Here is a 16642-nt window from a genome sequence, read left to right as displayed (position 1 = left end):
TCGAAAATTTTTCTAAGTTTTCTCAAAACTTTTATATGTTATCAATTCAGTCCCAAAGGTACGAATTAAGCTTTGTATGCTCGATTTAAGCATGTTATGAATATGAATGATTGATAATTACTGAAATGAAATTATATTTGTTAAATGTTTGATGAATTACCGATCTGAACTGAGTTGAAAGTCTGGTAATGCCTCTTAACTTATTCCGGCGACGGTTACGGGTTAGGGGTGTTACAAATCACCAAGAGAGAAAAGTGATAAGGAGACTATGGAGAACAAGAAAATCACCTTGGATTCAAGAAAATGGAAGTTGGAGGAGAGAGAAAATCAAGTTAAAGTTTGAAATCAATAGGACAATGTAAGAACATCAAGATTTCAATATATTTTTAAGTTTGATATTATTGAAAAAGCATGAAAATGATGTTAAAGTAGAGTTTTTTTATATAAGTTTTTATATTCTTGATATGTTAGTGAAAGGAAATAAGAGAAAGTGATGGGAAATATTGTAGAGAAAGGAAAGGAAGGTGTTATAAACTTGGTTATCAACATTTTACACGAAAACAGTTTTGGACAGCAGCAGTAGTCTAATTTTGAAAATTCACAAAAAAATTGTAGAAATTTAATTTGAGGTTAATTAAAGTATGAAATTAAATCCTATTGAGTCTAGTTTTACATAGACGAAACGGTGTAAGCAAAAGAATTTCATATTATGAGGTATATGAATTTTTGTGAGACAAGGTCAGATTGATTTTGGATTCTCCTGTTCTGACTTTGGAAAATCATCAAAAAATTTAAATAAATAATTAGGGGTTTAAATTTATATATTTAAATTATTAATGAGTCTATTTTCAAGAGAAACAAATGTAAACATCATCCAAACCCCGTACCAAGAAATAATTAATTTTTAGTAAAGAAAGATCGAAGTTGTCAAACAATAGAACACGGATAAATTTGAAGATTTTACTGTACTTATTGGCTAAATTATAAATTCTAAATTTTTAATGGTAAAAATGTATTTGAGTCTAGTTTCAAAAACGTCAAACGGATCTTAATTTCAAATTCTGTAGCTCAAGATATAAATAATTTAGTGATTATGACTCAAGTAGATAGCTTTAATATGAACACATAAGTAAATAATGAAATTATAGATAACGTTATATATAAGCATGTTATATACTAAAAGCTAAAGATTCTAACAAATATATACATAAAGGATGTGGAATGGAGAGGAGGAGGAAAAATATATGAATATATATATAGTAGATGAATTTGAAATGTTTCGAAATGGTTGTAGGTAATGGAATGATTAATACATATGAGTATATTTAAACGAGTTGATAAAATAATAAGTGAATAATTGTTAATTGATGTGAATTATTTGTTAAAATTTTATGAAGAATTAAATTGATTGGCACAATTTATAAATAAATATGAAATATACATAAAGTGGGTAAACTAATTTTGCAAGTGCAAGTCCTCCAATGATCTTATTTGTAAAATTTTAATATTTGCGTTAATTTTATAAACTTTGTTATCTTTAATTGAATATCATGTTTTTATGAGGACTTGTGATTAGAAATAGATGTAAGTGGATGATATGTAAAATGAAGTGGTGGTTATGACATCTGAATACGATTCAGGTAATGATATAAAATAAATAAAAATAAAGCTTGGAACTTGTAGGAAAATGGAGACAACGTCACGATGACAAGTTCACCATGTCACGACGTGGAAACCCCTAATGTCGCGACGACAAATCAAAAATTTTTATGAACTTTACAATTTGGCCTTTGATCAATTGTGGATGTTTTAATAAGCTCTTTTAACTCATAATTAGTTCTATTGTAAATTCAATTATTACTAAAATTAGTTATGATCTACATTAATTAAATAATATGATAAAATTGATTTGAAATTTTCAGTAGTTGCTTCGGCAACAAATGTAACATCTTGATGCCTTGACTCAGCGATCGGGTTGGGTATGGGGGTGTTACACATATACCTAACACACCAACTTTCGGTTCCTTATCTATTTGAAACTAGGCTTTTACTTACATCAAAGTATACGAGTCACACATATCTAGTCCATCATCCATTCAGGGTTAAGGTATGTCACACTATAAACGTCACAAGTGAATAAATCCATAAATGAGTTTAGGATCTATTCTACTTGGGGCTTTTTCAATATACTATCAATCCAGTCAGTCACATCTATGTCTCTATTTTCTGGGAGTCATCCGCTTCGATGCCCAAGATAAAACATTTCCTCAATTGAACTTGATAGACGACATATTAGTCTTTCAATCGTTTTGCTTGTTTCTAATTGGACTAATGACATGTTTAGGTTCATCTACTAATACAAGTTGTCATTTCGTATTAAGATCCAACCATGTAATACCGCTTAGTATTAGTTAAACATTAGATAATTAGTTAGTCAATACTTGCTTTCATTTTGCTTTGCGTGCAAAAACATTAAGAACAGTATATTAATGTAATTAATGGATATTATTATTAAACCAATTTGTTCGAAAAATACAAGTTTACAAAACAAATATACTACACTTAGGGCACTAAATCCAACAGTTACAACATTTTACATGAATCACTATATAATGAAAGTTTATATTAAAATCCTTGAAGGATTTAGAATGACAGAAGCATATAGAATTTTTTGGGAAATCGTTCAATATGTTTGCGTAAATATTTATATGAATTAAAATGATTTGAACATATGCAGTATATTTAACTCAAAAAATATTAGTTGAAGGAAAATTATAAAATGATCCAAAATACCTATTTGTATTTTTATAGAAGGATCATGATCAAAGTTTGTTATGATTATTATTGAAACTCCTGAAGATATCAAAATATATTTCCCCAAAATTTTTCCTTACTCATGACTTTCAAAAGAATGGTGATATAAATGCTTAGTAAATCCGTTTAAGTGATTATTTGAAATGCTAGTATTCTAGATGGAATACATAAAATATGAGATATCATGTGATGTAGTCATGAGGAGGAGTAAATACGTGTTGTACTATTTTTTTTAACCGAGGTTTTGTCTCATTAGATTTTCCTGATAAACTTTTTAATGAGAAAACATGTAATGAGTATTATAGATAAGTGTACTCTTTTTCCCTCACTAAGAGTTTTTTTTTCACAGAGTTCTTATCTTAATAAGATTTTAACGAAGGACATTATGTACCAATGAACATTCAAGGGAGAATGTTATAAATATTTTATTATTAAATGAATGTCCATCAAAATAAAGATAAATTTAATGTACTCAAGGAAAAGAAAGTAATTGAGGTAATAAACATTGGATTTTTCTTGCTGCAAATAGGGGTGAGCATTCGATCGAATCGAATCGAATCGAATCGAATCGAATCGAATCGAATAAAAAATTTTCGAGTTAATCGAGTTTTCGAATCTCATTTTATCATCCTAACTTTATTTGAAGTTTTCTCGAATCGAGTCGAGTGAGATGAAATTCGAATCGAATCGAATCGAATATATTTGTTCGAGTTAAATTTTAAAAAATAATTTTGGGGCCTTATAACCACTGTCACCCATCATAATAAAATTTGCCCACCTTAATCAAATTTTTATTAACTTTCATCACCTCATAATTTATTTATTAATTTTTTATATACTGGTTAGCTTCTTTGCTTGCTTAGTTATTTCAATTATCTTCAGATTCTTGTCACTATGTATTTTGGAATTAAAAATATATTAAATGTAAAAATATGATTTTTTTAATAAAAGTTATTTTAAAAATAAAATGTAAAATTGATACCAATATAAAATTTTAACACGAATATTTTATGGCATAATTAATAATTCAATTTTAATAAAAATATTCAATATGACTAAACAATTCAATAATATAAATAATATAAAATGTGAAATTTAATTTAATAATATAAATAGTAGATATAAATAAAATTATTACTATTTATGTTTAGTGATTTTTTTTGGATAATTTTGATTTTTTATTTGAGAGTAAAGGACGTGAGAAGTAAAAGTTTAGGGGGAAAATAAAAAGTTTTGGGGAATAAAAGTTTGACGGAAAGTAAATAGGGGAGTAAAATTTTAGAGGGAAAATAAAAAAAAATTGGAAAGGGGAGGGTTTGGGGTAGATGAGAGGTGGGATGGGAAGAGAATAAAAGTTTTAGGGAAAAAGTGGGAGGGAGTAAAAATTTTGAGGAAAAATAAAAAGTTTTGAGGGTTTTTGGGAGTAAAATTTTGAGAAAAAGTAAATGGGAGAGTAAAATTTTGGTGGGAAATGAATTTTGGTAGATTGGGGGGTTGGGAGGGGAGGAGAGTAAAAGTTTTGGGGGGAAAGTGGGAAGGAGTAAAAGTTTTGAGGGAAAAGTAAAAAGGTTTGGGAGTTTTGGGTAAAAATGTAAAATATTATATTTTGATATTCGAATTATTCGAATTCGAAAACTCAACTCGATTCGAACTCGAAATTTGAAAAAAAAATTCGAGTTGATTCGAATAACTCGATTAACTCGAATAACTCGATTTGTTTAACTCGAAATTCGAATTTTTTTCGATTTTTTCGAGTCGAATCGAATTTTGCTCACCCCTAGCTGCAAATGTTTTCAAATTAAATTTACTAAAACAAGTACTCGAAATTTAATTTCTAAATAATTCTTGCCTCTCAAATTAATATTTATATTTATATTAATTTATGATAACAATGAAATACAAAATTTATGTAAATAAATTTAAATTTAAAATTGAATCAAATAAATTAATTATATATTAAAAAATGGACACAAATACTAATATAAAAAAACAATTAAAACGAACATAATAAAATTTATATGGAACAATGTAAAAATTTTATATAAATTTTATTATTATTATTATTTTATCCAACGGAGCGAATTCAGTAATTAATCTTTCGCATTCTATAGGCCCATTAAAGATGTAGATGCTGCCTACAAGTTTTGAAGTTGCTCCATATCTAAGATGAGGATCGAATCTTTGACCATTGGTTAAGATAAGAAAAATCATTATCATCTCACCTAACTCTCGTAATTTAAATTTTAATATTTTAAACATAAAAAATAAATAAAAGATACAAATTATCAAAAATGTTATATCTAAACTATCAGGGAAGAAAGTAACTCACATCAAAATTCAATTAATGTAATAATGGTGGAAGTAAAATTTTCATTCATGAAGCAAGATGTTATTAATGTTTCCAATTCATATAAATGATTTTTCAATTTTATCCAAAATTGTAATTTAAGGATATTGCATAGTTTACAAATACTTTTAAAATTCAAATTCTGTGTTTACATTCAGTTAGGGTAATTTTTTTTTATGTTTTTAATGTCTGTTTTACGATTATATTCTGGGTTCGTGATTTTACTTTCCAACAATATCGTATTTAAGATTCAAATTGAGAGTGCAATCTATCTTATTATTGCACCCAACTATTTATTGGTAGGATAACTTTAATAATATAATAGTTTACCTTTTGATATTAAAATTACAATTTAACAACTCAAATAAATAAAATTTAAAAGTATAATATTTCTATAATATAAAGTTTAACTTTTTAAAAAAATAATACCATGCAATGGCAGAGTAAAGGGGTTGGTATGGTTGGCCCTCTAAAATAATTTTTTTTTTATTTAGGCTATTTATAACTTATTAAATTTTAAATTAGCTATGATAAAATTGTATTTTTTTATTTAGGCTATTTATAACTTATTAAATTTTAAATTAACGATGATAAAATTGTACTTTCTCTTAAAAATAATAAAAATTTAATTAAAATTTTTAAAAATTATAAATATATAAAATATTAAAATGATAAAATTATATTTTAATATTATAAAATATATAATTTAATTCTGTGTCAAATTTTTATGGGCTTTGAGACTTATACCATGGGCTTTTTATCTATAAATTACTATATTTTTTAATATTTCAATTCCCACTTAAATAATAAGAAAACTCTTGTTGTAAATATATATATTTGGCAGTTGAAGACATTTTTCTCCATTTTCTTAATTAAAACAAAGAAGAAAAAGAAACAACTTTGTCTTCCAAATTTCTCTTCTATTGTTCCTCTGGTTTTATTTTTAAGAAAAACCGCATTGCTTTAAAACTAGCTGGCACCTACCAATTCAAATTCTTCAAATTAGGGTTCATAAAAACACCCACTTCCATTCCCATATAAATGTCATAGCAGTGATTTTTTTAATTCAGCAATATTATTTCGTTTCAATTTATTATTCTTATTTATATATTCTTTTGGGATCCCAAGTTCCCAACACTTTTGTTTTTTGTGCTCTTTATCTTGTCGATGTTTTGAAATGGCTGCGCCGAGGACTGTGTTGAGGGACGAGGAAAGTGCCGCGGCGGCGTTGTTGAACAACAGCAGCAAGGAAGATGACGATTCCCCAACTGGGAAGAGGTTAAAATCGGAAAGGTTTCCCGTTTCGAGGTGGGAATTGGCTGCCTTTTTTGGGGTTTTCTTGATTTTTTCTACCGGTTTGTTCTGCATCTACCTTACTATGCCTGCCACCGAGTACGGGAAACTCAAGATCCCGCGTTCCATCTCCGATCTGCGCTTGCTGAAGTAGGTCCTCTCTTTTTTTTTTATCATAAAAACTGACGTCTTCTCTCTTTTGGTGAATGTTTGATGCTTTAGTTCGGAAATAAGCTTAATTTTGTGTTGAATCATTTGGATTTGATAAATATTGTAGATTTTCGAAATACCATTTTAGGTTTCTTGTGGTTTTTTGTGATTTTGAGCTAGAAATAAGTAATAGGATTATTTTAGCTTATAATTCCATCTTTAATCGGGTTGTTTGAAAGTGAAATGTGCCTCTTTGTGTGTTAGATTGGAGGAGTTAAGCTGCTAAAACAATGAAATTTGTTGTGGACGAATTCTATCATTTCTATTTTGTCCCGAATGAATCCTTTCAATTTGTTTTGTCCTTACTCGATCCCATATACCTTAATTTGAATTAAGGGCTTAAAAAGCAATCTATGGTTATTAATCATGATTGTAGTTCATCTGTGGATCATGTGAGGGAATACAATTATGCAAATTATAGGGACCATGTTGCAGGCATGCTTAGTAGAGCCAGCAATGTATTAGATATTTCTCATAAAGAGATCGTGTAATACTGAGTGGTCATATTTTGAGAGGATCACATAACAATTGGAGTATAATTCCCTTTTTTAAATGTCAAATCACAGCATTGATATTTGATTTAGCTGTTTTGGTTGCTGAGTTCTGCTTTGACTTTTTCTTTTGCGAAATGTCATCATTGGGTTTCATTAATTTCTCCCTTCATATATTTGCAATACATTGTTGCCCTAATTGTCATTCTTAATTTATTGTTGTCATTTCCTTTAGGTTACTTATGTATTCACTACTTTGTTGTTGCCCGGCATTGCTGCTTTGTTGTCAACAATTTCTTTCTTTGTGTTCATATTTTAGCTGCAACACTCATTTTACTGAAGTCTGTTTTTTTTTCTTTTTTCAGAGATAATATTGCAACATATGCAAGTGATTATCCAACACAATTCATTTTGGGTTACTGCTCGACTTATATCTTCATGCAAACATTTATGATTCCTGGAACAATTTTCATGTCTTTGCTAGCTGGAGCTCTCTTTGGTGTAAAAGGAGTTTTCTTGGTTGTCTTTAATGCAACAGCTGGAGCATGCTCTTGCTTTTTTCTGTCAAAGCTGATAGGCAGGCCTTTGGTTAGTTGGTTGTGGCCTGATAAATTAAGATTTTTTCAAGCTGAGGTATTTCTTTGTTACCATCTTTGCAAAATTCCTTTCTGTTTTCTCTTAATTTAGCATCTTCCATTTGTTGTCCTATTATCTTCTTCGCACTTGAATTCATCTGCATTTTTTTTGTGGAGTCAGATTGCTAAGCGAAGGGACAAGTTGCTGAATTACATGCTCTTTCTGAGAATTACTCCAACTCTACCCAACCTATTTATTAATTTGGCTTCACCTATAGTTGACATACCGTTTCATGTGTTCTTCTTAGCAACTTTTGTTGGCCTAATACCAGCCTCCTATATAACTGTCAAAGTAAGTATCCTGCCATGTACCTCAATTAATTCCTTGCGTTCTTTATGATTCGATTTTCATTTTTCTATTCCTTTTTTATTACTATTGGTATTGTCATCTGAAAATATTTGTTGAAAGAGAAGAGATACTTGTGTGTTATCCAATTTATTGCTACACCCTGTTATTCATAGGCATAAATGATGTCAGATGGTCCGCATGTTTATTTAAAACAAACTTTGATAACGGAGATAGAACAATATATTTGTGACTCACATGTCTCGTCAAACAGTTTTTGATAATGGTAATAGAACAATATATTTGTGATCGGTCACATGTCTTGTCACATTGCCAAAAAGAAGAAAGTTACGTGTTTCTAACCATTTGACTTTGTTCTGAAGCTCAGATCAATGACAATATTGTTTTAAACATTTTTGCATTACCCTGGCTAGCTAGATATTGGAGGACTTCATGAAAGTTTTAATTTAATGTTTTAAAATAATTGATTTGCATTCTTAACAATTTTGAACGAGAAAAGCTTCTACAAGATCGCTGTACTTATATTCTTGCCATATTCTGTCTAAATCGGATTCTTACCTTAGCCAAATACATGGAGTTACTGAACTATAGAGACTGTTTACATTTTGAAATAGGCACTTGTTGATGAAGCCCCACAATTACTATTGTTAATAGGTTTCTTCACTAAAGATATGGTGGATAGGGTTCAATGGATTTTATTTGGATATATTTATTGGTCTCCATTTAATTGATCATATGCTGTAATTGAATTAGGTCTCTTTGTACTGGAGATAATTAAAAAATAATAGAGTTTGTGTTGAGATTCAATTTGATGCAATTCATTAGTGTCACGTAATAGTGAAATGATAGGAAAAGATGGAACTCGTGTATTCAGATCCTTACCTCTGAACAATTTGATATTTAGAAAAGTGCAAGTAGCTAGTAAGTTTTTAATGTAGAAAGGTCAAAGAACATTATGTTCATTTGACAGCCCTTTTTCTTGGTTTATTTTGTACCTGGCTTATTTATTTCAATGATATGGTATTTCTTGATGGTATTGCATACAAGTAAGCTGCAATTCAAGTATCTGATTTAGGACCATCATCGTATCTTCTTTCAGGCTGGTCTTGCACTTGGGGATCTTAGGTCTGTCAAGGACCTCTACAATTTCAAGACTTTGTCTGTGCTTTTCCTTATCGGGTTGGTCTCCATATTTCCTACCCTTCTTAAGAAAAAGAAGATATATGAATAAGGTTATGTTGGTGAAGTCTGTAGCATCCTCCTGACTGTCAATGGGGGATTAAGAATACAAATTTTTACAAATTTCAAAATTTAGGATCCAAGAAAAGATAGAGCATAGTAGAAGATCCTCATTTCTGCAGCTGATTATTGAAGATCTACCATTGACACAAAATATGAAAAGCAGAGGGCAGGAAATTCCTTTTTTCTTATATTTCATGTTATGTTTACTTAAAGTCATCTCCCATTTAGATTATTTAAAACATTTGGGAGTAAACTTTTTCTTTTTCTTCTTAGAAATGCTTTGTACGCCATTGACAGTTTTACTTTTACAGACAGCGCTACATGATAATGTTGCTGTAGAATTATGTAAAAACTGTACTGATATATATAGTGTACTCAGTGGTAAAAGTTTGTCTTTTTTGATATTGCTTCCTTCTGCTGCTGATGTTTTATTTTACATAAAAAAAATCAGATTGGAAGTTAAATATGTGATGCTTTTCAATTTCTGGGTAAATTCAATTATTGAAATCTCTTTCTTTGCAAAAATAAATAAATAAAATAGATAATCCCTAAAGGAAAAGGAAAGGGTTGCTTAGAGGTCAAATTTAGTTATTGTCTTTGTTTACAACATTTAATTATTTTTAATGTTAATCCTAGTACTAACTAGGAAGTTGTAGGTCCACTGGCATCTGATCTGGTATGAAAATGTAACTTAAGGTGGAAGAAAGTTCATCTTTTACCTTTAAAAAAGCTTTCTCAGAAACTCATAGTCATTGCTCCTTTTTCTTTCTTTTTTACTTTAAACATTTCAAAAATGTGATGCTAGTACTATAATGGTTTTTTTCTTAAACAAGTCTTTAGATAGTTGAAGCATACTGATGAATATAGCATTGGGTAAGAAAACAAAACTGCACACCATCAACTTCATATTCTACCAAAAATACCATGACATCACCTGCTGTGTCATTTTAAGGATAAGAGAAAAGGAAGATTTTAAGCTTAAGCAATCACCATTGCTAAATAAAGTACATTAGCTTGATAATATGTGTATATAAATATAAATATAAAGATCCAATTATCATTGTGTCTATACAATATCAACTCAAGCAAAGAAGGGTTAAATTTGGATAGACAAATTTAAATGTAAGAAATGATGCTAACTAGAAGAAGGACAGGAGTTAGAGTTAAGAGTCAGAGTTAAGAGTTAGAGTTAGAGGAAGAGGAGATTGATGTTAAGTCTTTCACTCCAAGTCCAAAGGCGTCAGCTATATTCTTGTTGAGGTTGCTTCTCATGCTTATGCTTCTTCCTAACCCATCACCCTTTCTCATCATTGCTGCAAACTCCCCATAATCTATTCTTCCATCCTACAATTTATATATACATGTATCATAACAACAACAGTTATTAATAATATTTTACATGTTCCAAATTATAATGTCAAAGCCATGCTTACATTATCTTGGTCTATTTCTTTGATCATGTCCTCCAGATGAACATCACCTAAACCAAACTCTTTGCAAGCTTGTTGAAGTTCATCTACCGTGATATAACCACTACCATCTTTGTCAAAAAAGGTGAAAGCAGCTACTATATTTTCCTCTCTCTCCAGCTTATTCATGTGCAGTGTTGCTGCAATGAATTCACCATAGTCGATTGTTCCATTGTTGTCGATATCGGCCTGTCAAGGGTAACAACAGTTGTGGTTGTCATCAGTCACTCAAATCATGTTGTAACATAAAGCATATCAGTAACAAGTCAAGAAAGGAAGTGGTATTTACTGCTTCCATTAAAGATTTGATTTCAGATTCCATTAATTCAGACCCCACTTTCTTCAAACCGTCTTTGAGTTCTTGGTACGTTATTGTCCCGCTGCTGTCCGTGTCGATCATTTTGAACAACTCTTTCAGACCACCTATTTCTTCCTCGGAGAGTCGTTCTGCTATGACCTGCAAAAGAATGTTGTTTTTTGTCTCCCCCCATTGTAAAAGAAAGTGAAATATAGGTAAAAAGGGGCAGCGTTTTCAAGCATGCCTATGTAAACACATCAAAAACAGGAGAATGACATACACGCAACGCCATCTTTTTAAGTTTGTTCATCGCCGAGAACTGCTTCAAGCGTGATAGCACGGCAGAATCTAGAGGTTTGTCTGGGGCAACTCTATCATCAACAATCCATGGGTGACCTGATGCATAAATCAACCTACTGTTGTGACTTCCACACATAAAAAAAGAAAGAAAGAAACGTAGGCATTGTCATTCCCTTGCTATTGCAAAGAAATCATAATTTGGATTGACATTAATATTTAAAATGACTTACATAAGACTTGATAAGCAGAAATTCTTGACTTAGGGTGCCTCTCAAGCATCTTTCGTATTAGATCTTTTGCACTTTCGGAGATGCTAGGCCATGGTTCGGATGTGAAGTCGAGTTTCCCATGTAAAATCTGTCTGAATATTCCTGATTCAGTTTCTACGAATCAAGAAGAAAAGTAAAAAAAAACAACTTAGGATATGAGAATATAAGAATTAGGACCAAGTGTTGAAGGATGTATGATATGATAAAATACCTGCCCAAAATGGTGGAACACCACTCAACAAAATGTAAAGGATAACACCTGCACTCCATATATCTATTTCTGGTCCATAATGCTTGCACAAAACCTCTGGTGCAACATAAAAGGGACTCCCAACAACATCAGCATAACGTTGTCCTGTACGATAGAAAACGTAAACCGGCATTAACTCTGAGAGGAAACGCCGCGAAAAACAGAGGGAAAATCACTAGTAAGTGCCACAGGTGTGAAGTTTCCCATCATTTAAAGAAGCCTAATGATTCTTCCTAGCACAAGAAATTTGAAAATGCCTTCATACAAGCAAGAAAAATTTGGTACCGAGGCACAACCTGATGTTCCAGCGATGCTGATCTTGACATCAGTATGGAGTTTTACAGAATATTATTGGTATAATCATATGTGTCCTCCCTCCGCTCATTTTACGGTTGAAGCCTAAACCTATTCGGGTCGGGGTATTCAGGTAAAGCCTCTCCATTCGTTTTTAGGCTCTGAGTCTAAACCTATTCAGATTAAGATATTCAAGTAAACCACTCCAACAATCTTAAAAATTGAGTTATCGTAAGGGAAACTTATCCCATAATATCTTAAAAACATTCAACATGATCAAACATAAATTTCTGAAGAACTTTGAGAGAATCAACCCAAACCTTTTTTTTCCTTTTAAAGAAAACCCAATTAAAAGGAAAGCACTAATCATGGAAACAACCAAAATCATAAGGTCAAAATCAATGGCTATTGTTTCAAAAATCAAAAGTAGCATATAAAGAAAAGAAACCCCAGGAACCAACCTGGTTTATAGAAGATAGACAAACCAAAATCTGTAGCCTTGAGGACGGCATCATCACCAGGAGAATCAAACAAGAAATTCTCAGGTTTGAGATCTCTATGCATAACCCCAAGAGAATGACAAGCCTCCACAACACCCACGATCGTTTTAATAAGCTTAGCAGCCTCTCTTTCACTGTAATGTCCTTTAGCCACAATCCTATCAAAAAGTTCACCGCCTAAACAAATCTCCATAACCAAGTGAACAAACACGGAATCTTCATAAGTCCCCTCGATCCGCACCACGCTCGGGTGCTCCGATAAATGGTGCATGATCTTGATCTCCCTCCAAACATCGTCGTAATCTTCACGGCATAAAAGTTTACGCTTTGGGATCGACTTACAAGCGAAAACGGTGCCAGTAGCCTTGTGAATACATTCATAGGTGGTGCCAAATTGGCCTTGCCCCAGCTTCTTCCCCACCACGTAATGGTCCCTTAGTCTTGGGGTTTCGTATGGCAAAACCCATCCTTTGGTTGCTGTTGTCGTCGGTATTGATGATGATTGATTATTCATTGTCACAAATATATCTCAAATAATGGGATCTGTTCTCTTTTCTCTTTGGAATACAACAAATGTAATAATTTATTCTATATATTCATTGGGTGGTGACTCAACGTCATCAAGCATGCATGAAAAGGAAAACGAAGCTCTAAACTTGATGCTTTTGGACTTTTTCTGTTTGTATAATTAGTAACTATTTGATGGCGGGTTTTTTTGGGTTATTATCTTATTTTTAGTAGCTGATTTGATAGAAGAAAAATCAAAAAAGGATATTTGTTAGCTCATTCGTTCATTCATATATGCACTGGGAATGTGAAAAGTTTTTTGCTGGTTTAATGTGCATGCTCCATTTCAATTCTATTTCTTCCATTTTTAACCACGTATTCATCCATTCTGTTTCACATGCAATACGTAAAAATAGCATAAATCATATTAATATATCATTATTACGACTTCAAGTTTTTTGATATATGTATGTATAATACTATGCAAATATAATTGCTCTATGCCTCTGCAAAAATATGCCACCTAAATTTTTTTTTCTTTATAATAAATATGTAGGAAAATGTTGGTCTCTCAAAGGATTTGGGATGGGGAAAACCAAAAAAATTTTAAATGGTATATTTTTATTATAATAAAAATGTAATTTTATTATTTTAATCGTTTATTTTTTATAATTTTTAAAAAATTAAATTAATTTTTTATATTTTTAAGGAGACAAAGTGCAATTTGATCATTACTATTTAAAATTTTATAAATTATAAAAAATTAAAAAAATTTCTATTTTAGAAAGATCAAGCCCCTGTTAGCCACAAACTTCACCCTTGATAAGAGAGGAGATAATAGTAGTACAAATGAGGCCGATTCACCTAGTCGGACGAAAAGTCAAAAGGTGTAAGTAAGTGAGGAGGGAGAGGAGGAAGCAATGAGCCGAAGAAGACAAGGTGTAGAAGACTTAGGGCATTAAGGTTGCTGAAGGAGTGAGGGATTTTATCCCTTGTTCATCTTTCTTCTGGATATTTATAGAAAAGTCTTCTATCTAATAGCACCACATTGATGACAATTCTAGGAAATGGTCATCAATGTGTGGTTGGTTAGGTGATAAGTTGGTAATTTGTGGATTGTCCCCAAATGTAATACTGTTTTAATATTCTCTTTACTATGGTAATAAAAGGTTGTTATACTTTAATAGTTTTCGATGACCCCTCTTGAAAATAAAAGCATTCCCACTAAAAACATGGTGAAGTAACGGATGGTCTATCTTCTCAGGCAGCTACTAATGATGCCACGTATCTCGGGCTCTCAGTTGGATAGGAGTATACCAGGTGTGATTCTCGTTGGTAACTAATCGTTATGGAAATTTGAGGATACAGCTGATGGTGCAACCCTAACATGGCCGCACCAGCAGTAGAACTGCTGTTGATGAATCTTCTCCCATCATCTCCATAACCATTATTGCAGTTGAACAAACAGTGGTAAAGAGAAAGGTGCAGATATTGATGAAGGAGCTGAAATGGTAGAGTCACTGCTAGAGAACTTGGCTGGGAAGTTGCCATTTTCCTGCGGCAGCTACGATGAAGCAGCCAGCCACTGGATGGTTTCACCATTGCATTCATGGTTTTCATCGTATATGAGGTAATAAATGTTTTGCAAATTTTATAAAATGAAGTGGATGGGAGCATTAGTGGCTAGCTAGTACAATAATAAAGTTGAAATTTCTTTGTCCACATGATTTTTTTTTAATTTGTATATGTTGTTGGGTGAAAGGGATGCATATGGCTGTGATTTGACTTTTGGGGTGAGATGTTGAAAGCTTGAGGAAAATGAACAACAGTGACTGTCCTTTTCTTTTAAATTCCGTTGTTCTTATCTTGTCCATCACTTGCTGAGCTAGGTTGATGGCTGATGATGATCACTATAAAGACTTATATATATATATAAATCATTAATGTATGTTATTATTTAAAGCAGAACATTTGGTTAGTAAATAAGACATGATATATTATTATTGATTAAAATAAAAGATAATAGAGGAATTATAAATAAATGGGTCATTAAACTATGGGTAAGCTTTCGTTTTAGTCACTTAGCTAAAAATAGTTACAATTTGGTCACTGAATTATTCAAAAGTTTTCATTTAAGTCACTGAACCATTCAAAAAATTTTATTTAAGTCACTGGGCTTTTAAGTTTTTCTTTTTCTTTTTTTTTAAAAAAAAAAGTGTTACCAACGAACTCCAAGCAACAATTTGATGATTGGTACCAGGATTAGAACCTATCAATGAATAGTAGAACATACATTAGATCCAAATTGATTTGATGGCTAGTCTCGGAGATCAAAGAAAAAAATTATTTGTCTTTTGGTTCGCAAATTTGTGACATCCAAACCTGTTTCTTGAAAAAAAAATTGAATTGTAGAAGAGAAGGGAAAGAGAGCTTTTGACTAGTGCAAGCAATACAGACAGAGAAAGTCATATAGGATTGAATTTAACAGCCCAATGACTTAAATAAAAATTTTTGGATACTTTAATGACCAAATTATAACTTTTTTTAGTTAAGTGACCAAATCGAAAATTTACCCATAATTTAATGACTAATGGTGTAGTTTATCCTAAATAAATCTATACTATTATTTAAGTATGTGACTAAGCTAGTGTGACGAGTTAACTCGACAACAACCAACTTAATCAAAGAAATTACTAAAATAACTTTATATATTTAAATAATTTATATTATTATAAGAGTATTGTTAGATTTTTTTCTTATTTAAAAAATCAATAAAAATTACAAATGTTAAAATTTGAAATTATACCTATAATTTTTATAATATTTACCACATTTTCCAAATCAGTTAAAATAATTTCTATTAGATCATGGCACGCAAATAAATAAAATAAAATAAAAATTATCTTTTTAAGATATTTTCATATTGGATTATTTTAGATCTTAACTAGTTTGTATTTCTTGCAATGCATGAGTCAAAATAAGTATATTATTAAATTGTTATTTTTTTTTAAAAAAATTAATTTTAAAAAGTTGCAAGCTATATTGTATGTTGAAATTGTAAAAAAAAAATTAAAATTGTGATCATAATTTAATATTATTAAATTTTTTATTAACAATTTTATTATATGTTTTGATTATATTTTCTTTTTTTGACACAATACTTAAAACTATCCATAACCCCTTCTAACCCATAAATAGGAGGATAATGCGCTTGAGCGCACTCAAACCCCCGTCTTTCTATATTGGCAACTGTGAAAATAGAATGTCGATAATGACAATATATCACAAAGAAAAGAAAGAAAAATATAACATACAGATTTTACGTGGAAACCCTTTCGGGAAAAAAACCACGGGTAGAGGAGAAGAAAATTTACTATGTCGAATTCAAATAATTACAAGGAGTAAAGAATGCATCT

The 16642-nt window shown here is 30.9% G+C and overlaps 2 protein-coding genes across 2 annotated transcripts; one reads left to right on the top strand and one right to left on the bottom strand.

The window, feature by feature from the left end:
- Positions 1-5955: 5955 nt before the first annotated feature.
- LOC107910502 (uncharacterized membrane protein At4g09580) lies at positions 5956-9741 on the top strand. The gene is made up of 4 exons (XM_016838357.2): positions 5956-6604; positions 7521-7788; positions 7912-8082; positions 9197-9741. Exons 1-4 carry the CDS (start codon positions 6339-6341, stop codon positions 9326-9328), a joined length of 837 nt encoding a protein of 278 aa, XP_016693846.2. The 5' UTR covers positions 5956-6338; the 3' UTR covers positions 9329-9741.
- Positions 9742-10370: 629 nt separating this feature from the next.
- Positions 10371-13492, bottom strand: LOC107910503 (calcium-dependent protein kinase 11). Its single transcript, XM_016838358.2, has 7 exons — positions 12681-13492; positions 11887-12030; positions 11637-11789; positions 11387-11502; positions 11098-11265; positions 10773-10997; positions 10371-10683 (listed from the first exon to the last, which is right to left on the bottom strand). Exons 1-7 carry the CDS (start codon positions 13231-13233, stop codon positions 10516-10518), a joined length of 1527 nt encoding a protein of 508 aa, XP_016693847.1. The 5' UTR covers positions 13234-13492; the 3' UTR covers positions 10371-10515.
- Between the last annotated feature and the right edge of the window lie 3150 nt (positions 13493-16642).

This window comes from Gossypium hirsutum, chromosome D02, assembly GCF_007990345.1.
Source record: "Gossypium hirsutum isolate 1008001.06 chromosome D02, Gossypium_hirsutum_v2.1, whole genome shotgun sequence".
NCBI classification, from domain to species: domain Eukaryota; kingdom Viridiplantae; phylum Streptophyta; class Magnoliopsida; order Malvales; family Malvaceae; genus Gossypium; species Gossypium hirsutum.
The sequence above is the reverse complement of the archived record's forward strand: the minus strand, read 5'-3'. Positions and strand labels throughout refer to the sequence as shown.

Bases quoted from the DNA above. Each gene is read 5' to 3' on its own strand.
- LOC107910503 (XM_016838358.2), bottom strand. From the start codon at position 13,233: ATGAATAATCAATCATCATCAATACCGACGACAACAGCAACCAAAGGA. The intron at 11,790-11,886 runs GTATTTTATCAT...CTTGATTCGTAG, and splicing joins TGTTCCACCATTTTGGGCAG to AAACTGAATCAGGAATATTC. The intron at 11,503-11,636 runs GTAAGTCATTTT...TTTATGCATCAG, and splicing joins TTCTGCTTATCAAGTCTTAT to GTCACCCATGGATTGTTGAT.
- LOC107910502 (XM_016838357.2), top strand. From the start codon at position 6,339: ATGGCTGCGCCGAGGACTGTGTTGAGGGACGAGGAAAGTGCCGCGGCG. The intron at 6,605-7,520 runs GTAGGTCCTCTC...TTCTTTTTTCAG, and splicing joins TCCGATCTGCGCTTGCTGAA to AGATAATATTGCAACATATG. The intron at 7,789-7,911 runs GTATTTCTTTGT...TTGTGGAGTCAG, and splicing joins TAAGATTTTTTCAAGCTGAG to ATTGCTAAGCGAAGGGACAA.